The 13,141-nt window shown below is 59.9% G+C and overlaps 3 protein-coding genes across 6 annotated transcripts in view; 2 read left to right on the top strand and 1 right to left on the bottom strand.

The window, feature by feature from the left end:
- Positions 1-107: 107 nt before the first annotated feature.
- Positions 108-4,687, bottom strand: NUDT1 (nudix hydrolase 1). 2 transcript variants are annotated; one of them, XM_080676411.1, is made up of 4 exons: positions 4,640-4,687; positions 3,144-3,309; positions 770-915; positions 108-622 (listed from the first exon to the last, which is right to left on the bottom strand). In XM_080676411.1, exons 2-4 carry the CDS (start codon positions 3,293-3,295, stop codon positions 450-452), a joined length of 471 nt encoding a protein of 156 aa, XP_080532537.1. In that variant the 5' UTR covers positions 3,296-3,309; positions 4,640-4,687; the 3' UTR covers positions 108-449. The 2 variants fall into 2 exon arrangements, with proteins under 2 accessions (XP_080532537.1, XP_080532538.1); XM_080676412.1 differs by having other exon boundaries at positions 3,144-3,481; positions 4,640-4,683.
- Positions 4,688-4,711: 24 nt separating this feature from the next.
- Positions 4,712-10,748, top strand: MRM2 (mitochondrial rRNA methyltransferase 2). Its single transcript, XM_080676409.1, has 3 exons — positions 4,712-4,754; positions 7,332-7,621; positions 9,697-10,748. Exons 1-3 carry the CDS (start codon positions 4,747-4,749, stop codon positions 10,137-10,139), a joined length of 741 nt encoding a protein of 246 aa, XP_080532535.1. The 5' UTR covers positions 4,712-4,746; the 3' UTR covers positions 10,140-10,748.
- Positions 10,749-11,310: 562 nt separating this feature from the next.
- Positions 11,311-13,141, top strand: part of MAD1L1 (mitotic arrest deficient 1 like 1) — a 162,034-nt gene continuing 160,203 nt past the window's right edge. For 2 of the 3 annotated variants that reach the window (XM_080676393.1, XM_080676391.1), the window contains exon 1: positions 11,853-11,919. The gene's annotated coding sequence lies outside the window, so the exon portion shown is untranslated. Of the gene's footprint in view, positions 11,399-11,852; positions 11,920-13,141 lie in introns of those variants that run through there. The other variant, XM_080676392.1, reaches the window with a different exon arrangement.

Below are 13,141 nucleotides of genomic sequence, written 5' to 3'. Positions count from 1 at the left end.
CCCTTCCTCTTGGGCTAAGGGAGGGCGACCAGCCTGGGGCACATTAGACCAGGGTTTGAGCCTTGGCCCCGACCGTGCCCGGGTTGCCCCTGGTATAAGGGGAGGATCTCACGGGGGGTGAGGACCTGCTGCCTGCCCACCTCCACGACCCCAACGAGCCCGCAGCACCAAGGCCATAGCGCCCAGCACCCCCCGCAGTCCCCACGGCCCCAGCGCTGTCCCCTTCGCCCTCCCCTTGTCTCCCTGCTGTCTGCCCACGGGGTGGTCACGGCCAAGCGTGCCTGCTGGCGTCCCGAGCACAGGCCTGGCGAGAATTGAGGGGGTGAAAGACATTTATTTTCCTTCCCACCCACTCAGGTTCCAAACACAAAGCCCGGGCGTGGTGCGCCCGGTGGGCCCACGTGTGTGCGGCCGTGACTGTGCGGCGGGAGGGGCCCGTGGTCCTGCCGCTACATCGTGTCCACCTCGCGCAGCCTGTAGTCCAGGATGGTGTCCTGGCCCTGGAACTTGAAGTAGCCCTGGAACTTCTTCTTCTGGAGCAGGAGGGGGAACCAGTAGCTGTCGTCCGGCCACATGTGGGCGAAGGGGATCTGGTCCAGGGGGAACCACTGAGGCCGCATTTCTGTGGGGCGCAAAGAGCACGGATTCCAGCCCCGATGGCACCGACGCCGAGGAACCCCCCCATTGGATCCTGGGCTGTGGTCAGAGTGGGAAGGGGTCGGGGGTGCTGGCGCCCTGGGGCCTGCCTCCCGGCACGCCATGGACTCACCCTCACTCTCCGTGGGTGTCCCCTGCACGCTGTCCGCGCGGAAGATGTGCACGTCCATCAGCTCGGGCTCCCCCACGAACTCGAACGTGATGTGGCCCGCCTTGTGCAGCGCGTCCACGGTGACCCCGCACTCCTCCTGCAGCTCCCTGCGGGCGGGTGGAAGGTGACAGCTGCAGCCGGGTGCCGGTCCTCAGCCCCCAGCACGGTGCCGGGGGACCAAGAGCGACAGTTTTTAAAAAAAAATTTTTAAGTATTTAAATTCCTTTAAGAAAGTACATGTTTTTATTAACTTCAGAGAGGAAGGGAGAAGGAGAGAGAAACATCGATGAGAGAGAATCACTAATCAGCTGCCTCCTGCACGCCCCACACTGGGGATCGAGCTCACAACCCAAGGCATGTGCCCTGACCAGAATCAAACTTGGGACCCTTAAGTCTGCAGGCAGATGCTCTATCCACTGAGCCACACCAGCTAGGGCTAGAGTCTTTGTACACGAAAGGGAAACGAGTCGTCTGGACCACCTGAGGGGCAGGGGTCAGGGCAGTGACGGGCCACTGGTTCTGATGCAGACTCGCTGTGGACCTTGTGGCTGCCCAGGCTGTCTCACGGGAGGAGGATGGTAGAGCTGGGAACCCCCACCTGTCCACGGCTCCTGCTCGCCGGGGGCTGCAGGCCGCGGGAACCTGGGTCCTGAACCGAAGCCTTTCCGCCAGGAGAACCATCCTCCTCCCTCCCTCCCTCCCGCGCGCAGAGCACAGGGTCCCGCTGCAGGCAGGGCCTGGCTGTTTCAACTCTGGTCGAGCAAGGAGACCCTTCACCCTCTGGGGCATGGAGCTTTGGGCCTGTCTCTTCACGCCCCTCCGGCCTGTTCTCAGGGCTGCTGCTCCGGGGGGCACAGTCAGTGCAGCCCCAGCACCGCCAGGATGGCCCGGCCCCGCCAGGGCAGGCACCTGTTTTAAAGTGTTCCCAGTTGCTGATTGCAGACAACCTGGCAAGCAGCCTGGACTCCTCACCCAGGAGCCTTGCACCCCGTCAGCGTTTTCCTCCCCACACCCCGCAAGGCGCTGCGACGTGCCACACTTTGTACCCGTGTTCCACACAGCAGAGCGGCTCGGCCTCGAGGACTTCAACCGGCTTCTCAACTGCTGTTAACAGAGGAACAAAGTTTCTACCTGCTCATCGCCAAGCCCCTGGCCCGAGCCCTGAGCGCGGTACGCCGCACGCTGATCCCCCGACAAACTGCTTGGTGCGGGCTCCGTGGCTGGGTGGCCAGTCACCGGCAGGCCAGGGCCTGGATCTGTGCTGGGGACTCAGGCTGCTGCTGCATCCCTGAAACTAGGAGTCTGATCCTCCGCTTAGAGATCTCCCTCCCCACTGCCGTGTATTTATTTGTTCCTATAAAAATGTTCTGGGCATGTCTGCCCCTTGTGGTCGTAGGTAAAAAGTTTCTTTAGCTTCGCTCTCCAGGCGGCCTTAGCAGCATGACCCATAGTTACTTTCTGTGCCTGTACCCAGGACTCGGAAAACACTTGGTTCCTTAAAAACACACATGGGGTTAAATGGCCTAATCTCCACGGATCACCCTGACCTTCCGGAGCCTATTTCAGCTGTAATTTATTCGCTGAGATGGGTGAAGAAAATTAACCATCTCCTCTCGGCAGCAGGCTGGTGGATCTGGTCTTTGAAACCTTCACCTCCTGCGTCAACATTCTGACTGACTGGTGAACCTTCCCCGAGTTCAGGGCAGTGTGAGAAACGCCTGTATCCCCCTCCCGGCAGAGCTACGGCTCCTGGGGTGACCCGACAGCAGGGTCAGCAAACAAAACCTCAGGGAGGTATCGAGTCCCCAAAACCACCCACCCCCAGAAGCAGCTAGCGGGTCCTCAGTGCTTAGCGTGTGCGGCAGCCCCAAATCCTTTATGTGCAGCCCGAGTCTTCACAACCATCCTGAGGGGTAGGCACTGTTACTCTAAAAGAATTTATTAAATGTTTTTATTGATATTAGAGAGAGGAAGGGAGGAAGGAGGGGGAGAGAGAGAGAGAGAGAGAGAGAGAGAAACATGGATGTGAGAAACATCAATTGGTTACCTCCAGTACCACCCTGCGGGGGACCGAACCTGCGACCTGGGCATGTGCCCGGACCGGGAATGGAACTGGCAACCTTTCTGTGCGAGGGAGGACACTCGGCCAACTGAGCCACACTGGCCAGGGCCGGTGGTTATTCCCATTTTGCAGATGAAGACACTGAGGCTCAAGGGTTAAGCACCGGCTCCAGGTCACATGGCTCCAAGGGGTGAAACCAGGGGTCTGGCTCTACAGCTGGAATCGCATCCCCTGCCGAAGCCGGGCCTGTGGTCAGGCCCACGCCTCCCTCACCTCTTGGCCCCGTCCTCGATGGTCTCTCCTTCGTGAACTTTGCCCCCGAAGCCGTTCCAGCGGCCGGCCCCGAAGCCCCGCTTCTTCATGCCCAGGAGCACTCGCTGAGGCTGCAGCACCAGCACCAAGGTGTAGAGCCTGGAGCCGCCCATGGTCCCCGTGGGTTCTAGGAGGAAGGCAAGGCTGGGTTGGCTTGACTTGGACGCGGACGGGGTGTGGATGGAAGCAGGTGGACTGTGGGGGCAGGTGGGGCAGAAATGTGCTCTGGAAGGCAGGGACGGGAGTCTGCTGGTGACCTCCCAGCTCTGCAAGGGTGGCTGGACCGGCGCAGGAGCGGCCTGTCAAGGAGCAAACGGTCTGGGCTAGCACGAGGCCTGGCCTTCAGAGCCTGAGGCAGCAGGAGCGGGGAGGGACACAACCTCCCTTCCCCACCTTGAGCCCAGGTGCCACTGTAGCCCAGGCCCCGCCCACAGCCCAGGCCCCGCCTGAGCCCAGGCTCCTCCCCACAAAGAGGGCACATCCAACCGGTGTGGCTCCGTGGTTGAGCATCCACCTATGAACCTGGAGGTCACAGTTCAATTCCCAGTCAGGGCACATGCCCAGGTAGCGGGCTCCATCCCGTGTGGGGCCTGCAGGAGGCAGCCTGTCCATGATTCTCTCTCATCGTTGATCGTTGATGTTTCTCTCTGTTCTGGGCCGCAACCATTGCACAGCCCCTCCGTTGCCTGGGGGCAGGATGCCTTAGGACAGAGGGAGGTGGAGTAGGTCACCGAACAATGGGTCGGTTGGCGTTTGGAGGGAGGTGGCGGTTCACACTCCCGCCCAGGTGTTGCACCTGTGCCCTGAGTTTCTTGGAACGGCTGAAATGGCTTTTGTACCCGTTGGGTTGTCAGTGTAACTGTCCTGACTCCCTCTGTGGTTTCTGAGTATAAATCTGCTAACACCCGTTGTTGGCACTGCAGGTCGGCCTTGGCCGCGGTGAAGTGCTGCAGCTGTAGTCGCTGGCCAGCTCAGTAAAGGCTCATAAAGGCTCATACATTTCTCTGATGGTCGTCTTTTTTTTTTTTTTTTTAATATATGTTATTGATTTTTTACAGAGTGGAAGGGAGAGGGATAGAGAGCTAGAAACATGATGAGAGAGAAACATCGATCAGCTGCCTCCTGCACACCTCCCACTGGGGATGTGCCTGCAACCAAGGTACATGCCCTTGACCGGAATCGAACCCGGGACCCTTCAGTCCGCAGGCTGACGCTCTATCCACTGAGCCAAACGGGTCAGGGCTGGTGGTCGTCTCTAGCGGGTCGCCCCATAACACTCCCTCCCTCTCCCTTCCTTCCTCTGAGATAAAAAAAAAAATACATAAAAAAAAGCGGGAGGGCCGTCCTGCCCCTCGCCCCCTGGCACCAAGATAAGCATCATTTTACCCCATGGCTGCCCGGTCCCCTCTCCCCGGTGCACGGGCCCCGCTCTCCTGGCCCCTGCTTCCCCCGCTCACCTGCCAGCGGTTCCCCGCGCTTTCAAGGCCCGCGCGCTGCTTCCGGGGGCGAGGCCTCTGGCGGAAGCGGAGCCGGCACTTCCGGCGGCGGGAGCGGGTCGGCGCCCATGGCGGGGTGAGCGGTGGCGGGCGCGCGGGGTGGCGAGAGGGGCTGCGGGCGGTAGGGCACGTGCGGTCTGCGCTCAGCGGCATTTGTGCGGCGCCTGCTGCATGCGCGCAGGAGGCGGGAGTGGCCGGGGGCCCGCACGGGTGTCCTCGTCCGGACGGACCCCGACTCCGCCTCCGTGCTGGCCGGGACTCGGTCCGCCCCGCGACGGGGGGCGCTGCGGACACGAAGTAAACAGTCAGCGAGGCTCCGAGGAGCGACGGGCGGGCAGAGAGCGGTACAGGGTTTTAGGAAGAGGAGGGGCAGGTGACGGGGCCCTGCAGGTGACGGGGCCCTGCAGGTGAGGGGCCCCTGTAGGTGACCGGACCCTGCAGGTGACCGGACCCTGCAGGTGAGGGGGCCCTGCAGGTGAGGGGGCCCTGCAGGTGAGGGGGCCCTGCAGGTGAGGGCGCCCTGCAGGTGAGGGCGCCCTGCAGGTGAGGGGGCCCTGCAGGTGAGGGGGCCCTGCAGGTGAGGGCGCCCTGCAGGTGACGGGGCCCTGCAGGTGACGGGGCCCTGCAGGTGAGGGCGCCCTGCAGGTGACGGGGCCCTGCAGGTGACCGGGCCCTGCAGGTGAGGGGCCCCTGCAGGTGAGGGGCCCCTGCAGGTGAGGGGCCCCTGCAGGTGACGGGGCCCTGCAGCCGGAGGTGAAGCTGGTGAAGAGCACCCGGGCCTCCAGGCTGTGCACGGGGCTTCTGAGAAAGGAAAGGCTGATGTGGCCGCATCCGGGATGTGGATGGGGTTGGAGGAGGTCAGAGGTCAGCTGCCCAAACCCGGGGGATGTGTTTGTGTAACTCCAGTCTCCACCCCTCCTCCCGGGATTGGTTCTGGCACCAGGACTACTCTGCCCTCTTCCCATGAGGCTGTGGCGCTTGAAGGCCGTGATTCCGGAGTTACTGTCTTCAGATCGTGCCCACATGCGTTGGTGTTGAACAGGCTTTGGCCTGGAGCGGTGGGGATAATGATAGCTTTTTTTTTTTTCCATCATCAGAAAAATATAATAAAAGTATAGAACCTATTTTGTAGGTCTGAGAGTTAAATGAAGAGTCTTGGCAGTTGCTACACTGTTAAAACCTAACTTTTCCTAAGAGATTGGGAGCTTGCCCTTAAACTATTCCACCAGTTGATTCAGTTTTGTTAAGAAATGTGGCTGGTCAGGTATTGCTCAGTGGTTGAGCATCGACCTATGAACCAGGAGGTCACCTTTCGATTCCCCTCAGGGCACATGCCCGGGTTTGCAGGCTTGATCCCCAGTAGGGGGCGCACAGGAGGCAGCCGATGGATGATTCTCATCATTGATGTTTCTATCCGTCCCTCTCTGAAGTCAATAAAAATACATTAAAAAAAAAAAAAAAAAGGAATGTGAAGGTCAGGATCTCTAGCCACCGAACTTGCTTACCGGGGCGCCACGTAGCCAGGCAAGGACGCGTCCTCCTGGGGCTCTCTCCATCTGGCCACCAGCCGTCCCAGGTGGGAAAGAACCTTCCTTTCCTGACTATCAGTGCTACCAACCAGGGCTGGGAAGATCTTGGTGGATACAAAGAAGGTGGCTGTCACGGATGTCCGAGTTTTCCTTACGGAGAAAACTTCAGAAGAGGAAAACACTTATTGGTTGATTTGAGAAAGGGAGAGAGAGAGAGATTGAGACATTGATTCCACCGATTTATGCATTCATTGGTTTCACCTATTTATGCATTCATTGGTTGATTCTTTTTTTAAAAAATATATTTTATTGATTTTTTTTTTACAGAGAGGAAGAGAGAGGGATAGAGAGTTAGAAACATCGATGAGAGAGAGACATCGATCAGCTGCCTCCTGCACGCCCCCCACTGGGGATGTGCCCGCAACCCAGTTACATGCCCTTGACCGGAATCGAACCTGGGACCCTTCAGTCCGCAGGCCGACGCTCTATCCACTGAGCCAAACTGGTTAGGGCCATTGGTTGATTCTTGTATGTGCCATGACTGGGGATCAAACCCGCAACTTTGGCACAGCGGGACGATGTCCTAACCCACGTTGCTCCCCACAGTGGAAGCAGAGTGTGTGGGGAAAGGGCGAAGAACACCTCTTGACCACAGTTTGCCGTGTCCGTGAGCTCAGGCCGCCATCGCAGGGCACCGCAGAGCAGGTGGCTTTAACAACCGAAATTCATTCTCCGGTGCTGGCCAAGGAGCAGACCAAAGTCAAGGCGTCAGCAGGCTGGTTTCTTCTGAGCCTGTCTCCGTGTAGGCGGCCTCTCCTTCCCGAGTCCTCACCTGGTTGTCCCTCTGTGCCTGCTAATTCTCCTAAGGACACCCGTCCTACGGGATTCGGGCCCCCCATGTGACCTCATTTTAGCTTCATTACCACTTTAAAGACCAGTCCATTTTGAGGTGCTCGGGGTGGGGACTGCACTGTAAACCTGCTTTCCGACTGGCTTTGTCAGGTTGCCTCCCCTCTTGGGCCCCCGTTCTGCCCTCTAACACCGCACGGCTTGCACCGGGGCCCCACCAGGCTCGGGACTAGTGGATGCGGGATGCCAACCCGGCTGCCCCTTTCCCTCGCCAGGTGCTGCAGGCTGGCGGGTGCGTCCCTGCCGCGCCACGGCTTCCACACGGCGGCCCGGCACTGCAAGGCCCGCACCGGCGCCGAGCACCTGTGGCTGGCGCGCCACCTCAAGGACCCATTCGTGAAGGCGGCGAGGGTGGAGAGTTACCGGTGTCGCAGCGCCTTCAAGCTTCTGGAGATGGACACGAGGCACCGGATCCTGCGGGCCGGCCTCCGGGTGTTAGACTGCGGGGCGGCCCCCGGGGCGTGGAGCCAGGTGGCGGTGCAGAGAGTCAATGCTGCAGGCACAGGTGGGTCTCCGAGGACGCAGAGCGGCTGAGCCGCTTTCTAAAGTCGGTTGTTTGGTAATAATAACGGTGAAGATGGGACACTGACACTTTCAGAACGAAAGGTACAGTGATGATTACACTCACCTCCGGTCACACCGCGCTTGTGTGTGGGTGTGTGTCCCTTCGGTTTTTTTTTGCTCGCTAACGCTGTTGCCATGTTCTTTTTTTTTTTTTTAAATATTTTATTGACTTTTTACATAGAGGAAGGGAGAGAAATAGTTAGAAACATCGATGAGAGAGAAACATCGATCAGCCGCCTCCCGCACACTCCCCACTGGGGATGTGCCCGTAACCAAGGTACATGCCCTTGACCGGAATCGAACCCGGGACCCTTCAGTCCACAGGCCGACGCTCTATCCACTGAGCCAAACCGGTTAGGGTGCCACGTTCTTTTCGGGACGCGCTTCCACCACGGCCCTCTTGCTGCCGAGGAGCCGTAACGGGGCCTTTTTGCGCTGAACGGCAGTGCTGTCTCTCTGACCGCACCCCGGGTTCTGGGTCCTGGCTGCCGAAGCCCTTGGTCTCCCCGAGGTCCCACTGGGGCTGCTCCGCTCGCACAGCTGGGGCTCCGTATTCTCAACTCAGGCTCAACCCGAGGGGCGCAGCTTTTATCTTCCATATTTTCAGGTTTTGTCAAAGTTTTTATTTTTATTTTTTTATCCTCACCCAAGGTTATGCTTATTGGTTTTAGAGAGAAGAGATTGGGGGGCACAAGGGGAGAGAGACATCGATATGAGAGAGAACATCGATTGGCTGCCTTCTGCACATACCCCAACCAGGGTTCGAACCCACAACATAGGTATGTACCCTGACTGGGAATCGAACCTGCAACCTTTCCATGTATGAAATGGCGCTCCAACCAACTGAGCCATGGTACCAGCCTGCGCTGTCAAAGGTGTTTTTTTTTTAAAAATATGAAAAAGGTTCCCCTGATTAATAAACAGGTAAACCAACACCCACACGACTTAGAAAACGACGTCATCCTTTTGAACAGGTACTGGGGGGCTGTCCCCGCATCTAGGGCGTCAGGTCTTTGCGCTGCAGTGAGCCTTCTGGCCACCTATATCCCCAGCCGTGGCGTCAGGGTCCTGCGTGCGCTGGCCTTCTATGACATTTGTGACAGTCCACAGACATCTCTCCCAGGCACTGTAGAGTGGGGACATTTGTGCCCATTTTCTGCACGAGAAAACTGAGGTAGAGGAGTGGAGTGACCCGCAGAAGGTACTGCATTGGGCCTGCCTGGTTCGCTCAGCAGCCCCGCCACATGGCTGGCTGGGGCGCCGTAGGGCTTGAGAATTGGCATGAAAACATTGTTTTTAGTTCCAGTGCTTGTTGACCGAGGGACTGAACTTGGGTCAGAAACTTCCCTGGCACCACTGCAGTGGTCCCTGTCCCCGATGGGCTGCGTGGAGCAGGGGCGCCACGGTGAGGTTGGGGAGAAGTGGCAGCAGAGTGTGTGGGGAAAGCGGCTTGCTTGCTCTTTCTCCCAGAAGTTGCCCAGCTGCACCCAAAGCGATTTGCCTCGAGTGGACACTTCCTGGGGTTGTAACGGAGGGGGTGCTCCAGGAGAGAGCACAGTGCAGGACCAGCGCCTCAGGAAATGGGATATGGGCAGGGTACCAATTTTGGACCTTATTTTACATCTGCCCTTTCCCCCATAGCTCAGCTTTTCTTTAATGCAAAGAATTTGGATGAAGCTACAGACACACTTGTTGGTTTAACCCAGTGTAACAGTTTCGGTTTTAGCTCATCAGGTGAGCAGTCTCAGGGATGAAATGAAATGAAATCACAGCTGCAGACGAGTCAGGTATGGCCCCAGGTCTGCCTTCGACCTGGGACAGCCCTGAGCTCTCCGGGCCTCAGCTTTCTCCGCTGTATCGTGAAGCGCCACCACTCCCCCACGTGTGTCCTTGCAGGATGCAGAGCGGGGAGAAGGCCCGTGTCCGCCTGCCTGCACATGAGCTCGTCCTTGGTCCCATTTCAGGACTTTGTGGGAAGAATCAGGGTGTAAAACTAATTCACAGTTTCTTCCTTAGATCCCAGCAGTCCTGTGGGCTTTGTGCTCGGGGTCGATCTTCTTCACATCGCACCCCTGGCAGGAGCGACTTTCTTGTGCCCCGCGGATGTGACTGACCCAAAGACCCTGCAGAGAATCCGAGAACTGCTTCCTGGCGGGAGAGCAGATGTGATTCTGAGTGACATGGCCCCCAACGCCACAGGGATCCGGGGGCTGGACCACGACAGGCTCATTGCCCTGTGCCTGTCGCTTCTGGACGTGGCTCCAGACGTGCTGTGTCCCGGGGGGACGTTTCTCTGTAAGACCTGGGCTGGAAGTCAAAGCCACCGGTTACAGAAGAGACTGACAGAGGAATTCCAGGGCACGAGGACCGTGAAACCTGAAGCCAGCAGGAAGGAGTCCTCGGAGGTGTACCTCTTGGCCACACAGTACCGCCGAGCGAAGGGGCCTGGGCGGGCCTGAGCTTTCTCCTGCCGTGTTCCTGGTCGCTGCACATGTCGCTGCACGCTGCGTGTGGCTGGGAGGCGCCGGCTTGACCTGGGAGGCAGCAGGCGGGACAAGTGGGGACCCCCTTTTACACCGAAAAGAGGACAGAACTGTATTCAGTGGCCATGATAACAAACGGTCTATCACGTGATTTGTGAAGAGGAAGTTACCAGGAGAGAGGGACGAGATGAAAGAAAGGACGAGCAGACGCGGTGGGGAGGGAAGGATAGACGCTGAGGCAGCGAGAGACAGGCCCCTGCCACGCGCTGGCCTTACAGGCTGGGTAGCTACCGAGAAACAGGCTCCGCCTCTGCTCCGGGAACAGCAGGTTTCCAGTTGAGATTTTGGCTCTGCAGCATAATGTAGAAATACCTGAAATTTCAGCCTGGGGAGTAATTTCCACGTCTGGTGAAGGATCTGCAGATACATCCACTCTTCAAGCAGCGAGAATTCCCGGAGCAATTAGGGGAGACATTTGGTATGAATTTATGCATGGGGTGGGTGTGCTTTGGGCTTTGCTGGAAATACATTGCTGTAATACTCCGGGCTCCCTGGACAGTAAAGGTAATTGCCAAAGCAAGCAGCAGTGTGTGTTACTTCCCTTTCTCTTCCAGGGAATTGATGCCGCTTTATAAACACGATTAGGTTGTATTACCTGAAGGGATTTCCATGATTTAAGTTTGCCTTTTTTAAAAAAATATGTATGTTTTTATTGATTTCAGAGAGGAAGGAGAGGGAGAGATAGAAACATCAATGATGAGGGAGAATCATTGATCGGCTGCCTCCTGCACGCCCCACCCCAGGGATTGAGCCCACAACTTGGGCGTGTGCCCTTGACTAGAATCGAACTGAGCCCCACCAGCCAGGGCTTATGTTTGCTTTTGAAAACCGGTTACTGGGTTTCTTCAAAGCCATTTCCTGGAGGTGCTCACCCCCCCAGTTTACTGACTGCCAGAGTGATGATTGGATCCCAGGGGTCTCCCTTGGCTGAGTCCAGCTGCCTGAAGTGAGCTGCAGGCTGGAATTCAGGTTTCCATTTCATTTCCAGTGGTGGTCGGCTGGTTAAGTCCGGGGAACCCTCCGTGCTACTTCCGTCACTGCTCCCCCTCCGTCCCGTGCATTTTGGGGTCACGTGTTTTACCCTCTGGAAGAAGGGAACTCCGTCCACACCCTGGGCCTCAGCCCGCGGTGGGCAGCGCTGGGAGGAGAGGAACCATGCTCCCGGACAGAGCCAGGTTGCTGTCACTCGCGGCGGGGGCGGGGGCGGGGCGCTGGCTGAGACCTGGGGGACGGAGACCCAGGCGGAGCCCCTCCGACGCTCCCAGGGCGCCGGGAGGACGGTATAGCGGCCTAGCACCCTCCTTTTCCAGTGGGCCCCGAGGAAAGGGAAGGGCCGCGGGAATTCAGGGGAATACTGGGACAGCCCGGATCGGGAGCGGTGGGGCGCGCACAGGTCTGGCCCTGCGGGGCGGGGCTGTTCCACACAATACGGTGCGAGGCCGCCGCCCGATCGAAGCCCGTCTTGCGCGGGGCGGGGGCGCCCTGACGGTCCCGCGGCCCCTCGCAGCGGCCCCCGCGGGGGAGCAGGTGCAGGAGCTCTCGCGGAGCCCCAGGACCGGCCGCCGCGCAGCCCGGCAGCTTTCGGCCAGCCCCGCCGGATCTCGCGAGAGCGCAGCCGCAGATCTCGCGAGAGCGCAGGCGCAGAGGAGGGAGATCTGAGCGGCGACGGGGACCGCGAGCCGACTGGGCTAGTGAGGTGGGTGCGGGGGCTGGGCCGGGGGCCGGGGGCGGGGGGTGTGCGGGGGGGCAGCCCGGGGTCGGGGTCGGGGTCGGGGCCGAGGCCGGGGCCGGGCGCCGCCCCTCCGTCCTTCTCCGGCCCGCGGGCTCTGACCCGGCGACCCTCGGCGCCCGCTCCCAGCTCTGTCCTTCCGTCCCTGCTCCCCTCCTCGGGCCCCCTTCTTTGTCCCCGCTCCCCCTCCTCAGCCACCGCTCCCCCTCTTCAGTCCCCGCACCCCCACCTCAGTCCCCGCACCCCCTCCTCTGTCCCCGCACCCCCACCTCAGTCCCGGCATCCCCACCTCTGTCTCTGCTCTCCCTCCTCTGTCCCAGCACCCCCTCCTCTGTCCCTGCTCCCCCTCCTCTGTCCCCGCTCCCCCTCCTCAGTCCCCGCTCCCCCACCTCAGTCCCCGCACCCCCTCCTCTGTCCCCGCACCCCCACCTCAGTCCCGGCATCCCCACCTCTGTCTCTGCTCTCCCTCCTCTGTCCCTGCACCCCCTCCTCAGTCCCCTCTCCTCTGTACCTGCTTCTCCCTTCTTTGCCCCCAGCTCCCCCCTGCAGCCAGGGTCTCTGCCTGTCACTGCCTGTGGTCCCTGCTGTCCTTCTGAGCCGGGGCAGTCAAGCCCCAGCTGCCCTCAGCGCCCCCTGCAGGTCCCCCCTGGCGTCTTCTGGGAGTAGGAGCAGCTGGACTTGGCCAGTGTCCTGGAGGCTGAGGCCCAGGCGGCCATGGACCCTGAGGCTGAGGGCTGCGCCTCCTGGGGGGGGTGGGCCGGAGTGGGGGGGAAGAAGGAGGAGTGGGCTCCTCTAAGCACCCGTGGAGCGATCGCAGTGGCCGGCCCAGCGGCACCTGCCGGGAGCCAGCGTCTCAGACCCGGTGTGAGCGTACAGGGTCTCAGGCCCGGTGTGAGCGTACAGGGTCTCAGGCCCGGTGTGAGCGTACAGGGTCTCAGGCCCGGTGTGAGCGTACAGGGTCTCAGGCCCGGTGTGAGCGTGCAGGGTCTCAGGCCCGGTGTGAGCGTGCAGGGTCTCAGGCCCGGTGTGAGCGTGCAGGGTCTCATGCCCGGTGTGAGCGTACAGGGTCTCAGGCCCGGTGTGAGCGTACAGCGTCTCAGGCCCGGTGTGAGCGTACAGGGTCTCATGCCCGGTGTGAGCGTACAGGGTCTCAGACCCGGTGTGAGTGTACAGCACTTCAGACCTGGTG

Source organism: Plecotus auritus (genome assembly GCF_963455305.1).
Source record: "Plecotus auritus genome assembly, chromosome: 6".
Taxonomy (NCBI): Eukaryota; Metazoa; Chordata; class Mammalia; order Chiroptera; family Vespertilionidae; genus Plecotus; species Plecotus auritus.
The sequence above is the reverse complement of the archived record's forward strand: the minus strand, read 5'-3'. Positions and strand labels throughout refer to the sequence as shown.

What these genes read in the sequence shown, in the direction of transcription:
- NUDT1 (XM_080676411.1), bottom strand. Translation starts at nt 3,295, where the DNA reads ATGGGCGGCTCCAGGCTCTACACCTTGGTGCTGGTGCTGCAGCCTCAG. An exon ending in ATCGAGGACGGGGCCAAGAG is followed by an intron (nt 916 to 3,143) that starts GTGAGGGAGGCG and finishes ACCCGCCCGCAG; the next exon opens with GGAGCTGCAGGAGGAGTGCG. An exon ending in GACACCCACGGAGAGTGAGG is followed by an intron (nt 623 to 769) that starts GTGAGTCCATGG and finishes TGCGCCCCACAG; the next exon opens with AAATGCGGCCTCAGTGGTTC.
- MRM2 (XM_080676409.1), top strand. An exon ending in AGTCAATGCTGCAGGCACAG is followed by an intron (nt 7,622 to 9,696) that starts GTGGGTCTCCGA and finishes TTTCTTCCTTAG; the next exon opens with ATCCCAGCAGTCCTGTGGGC.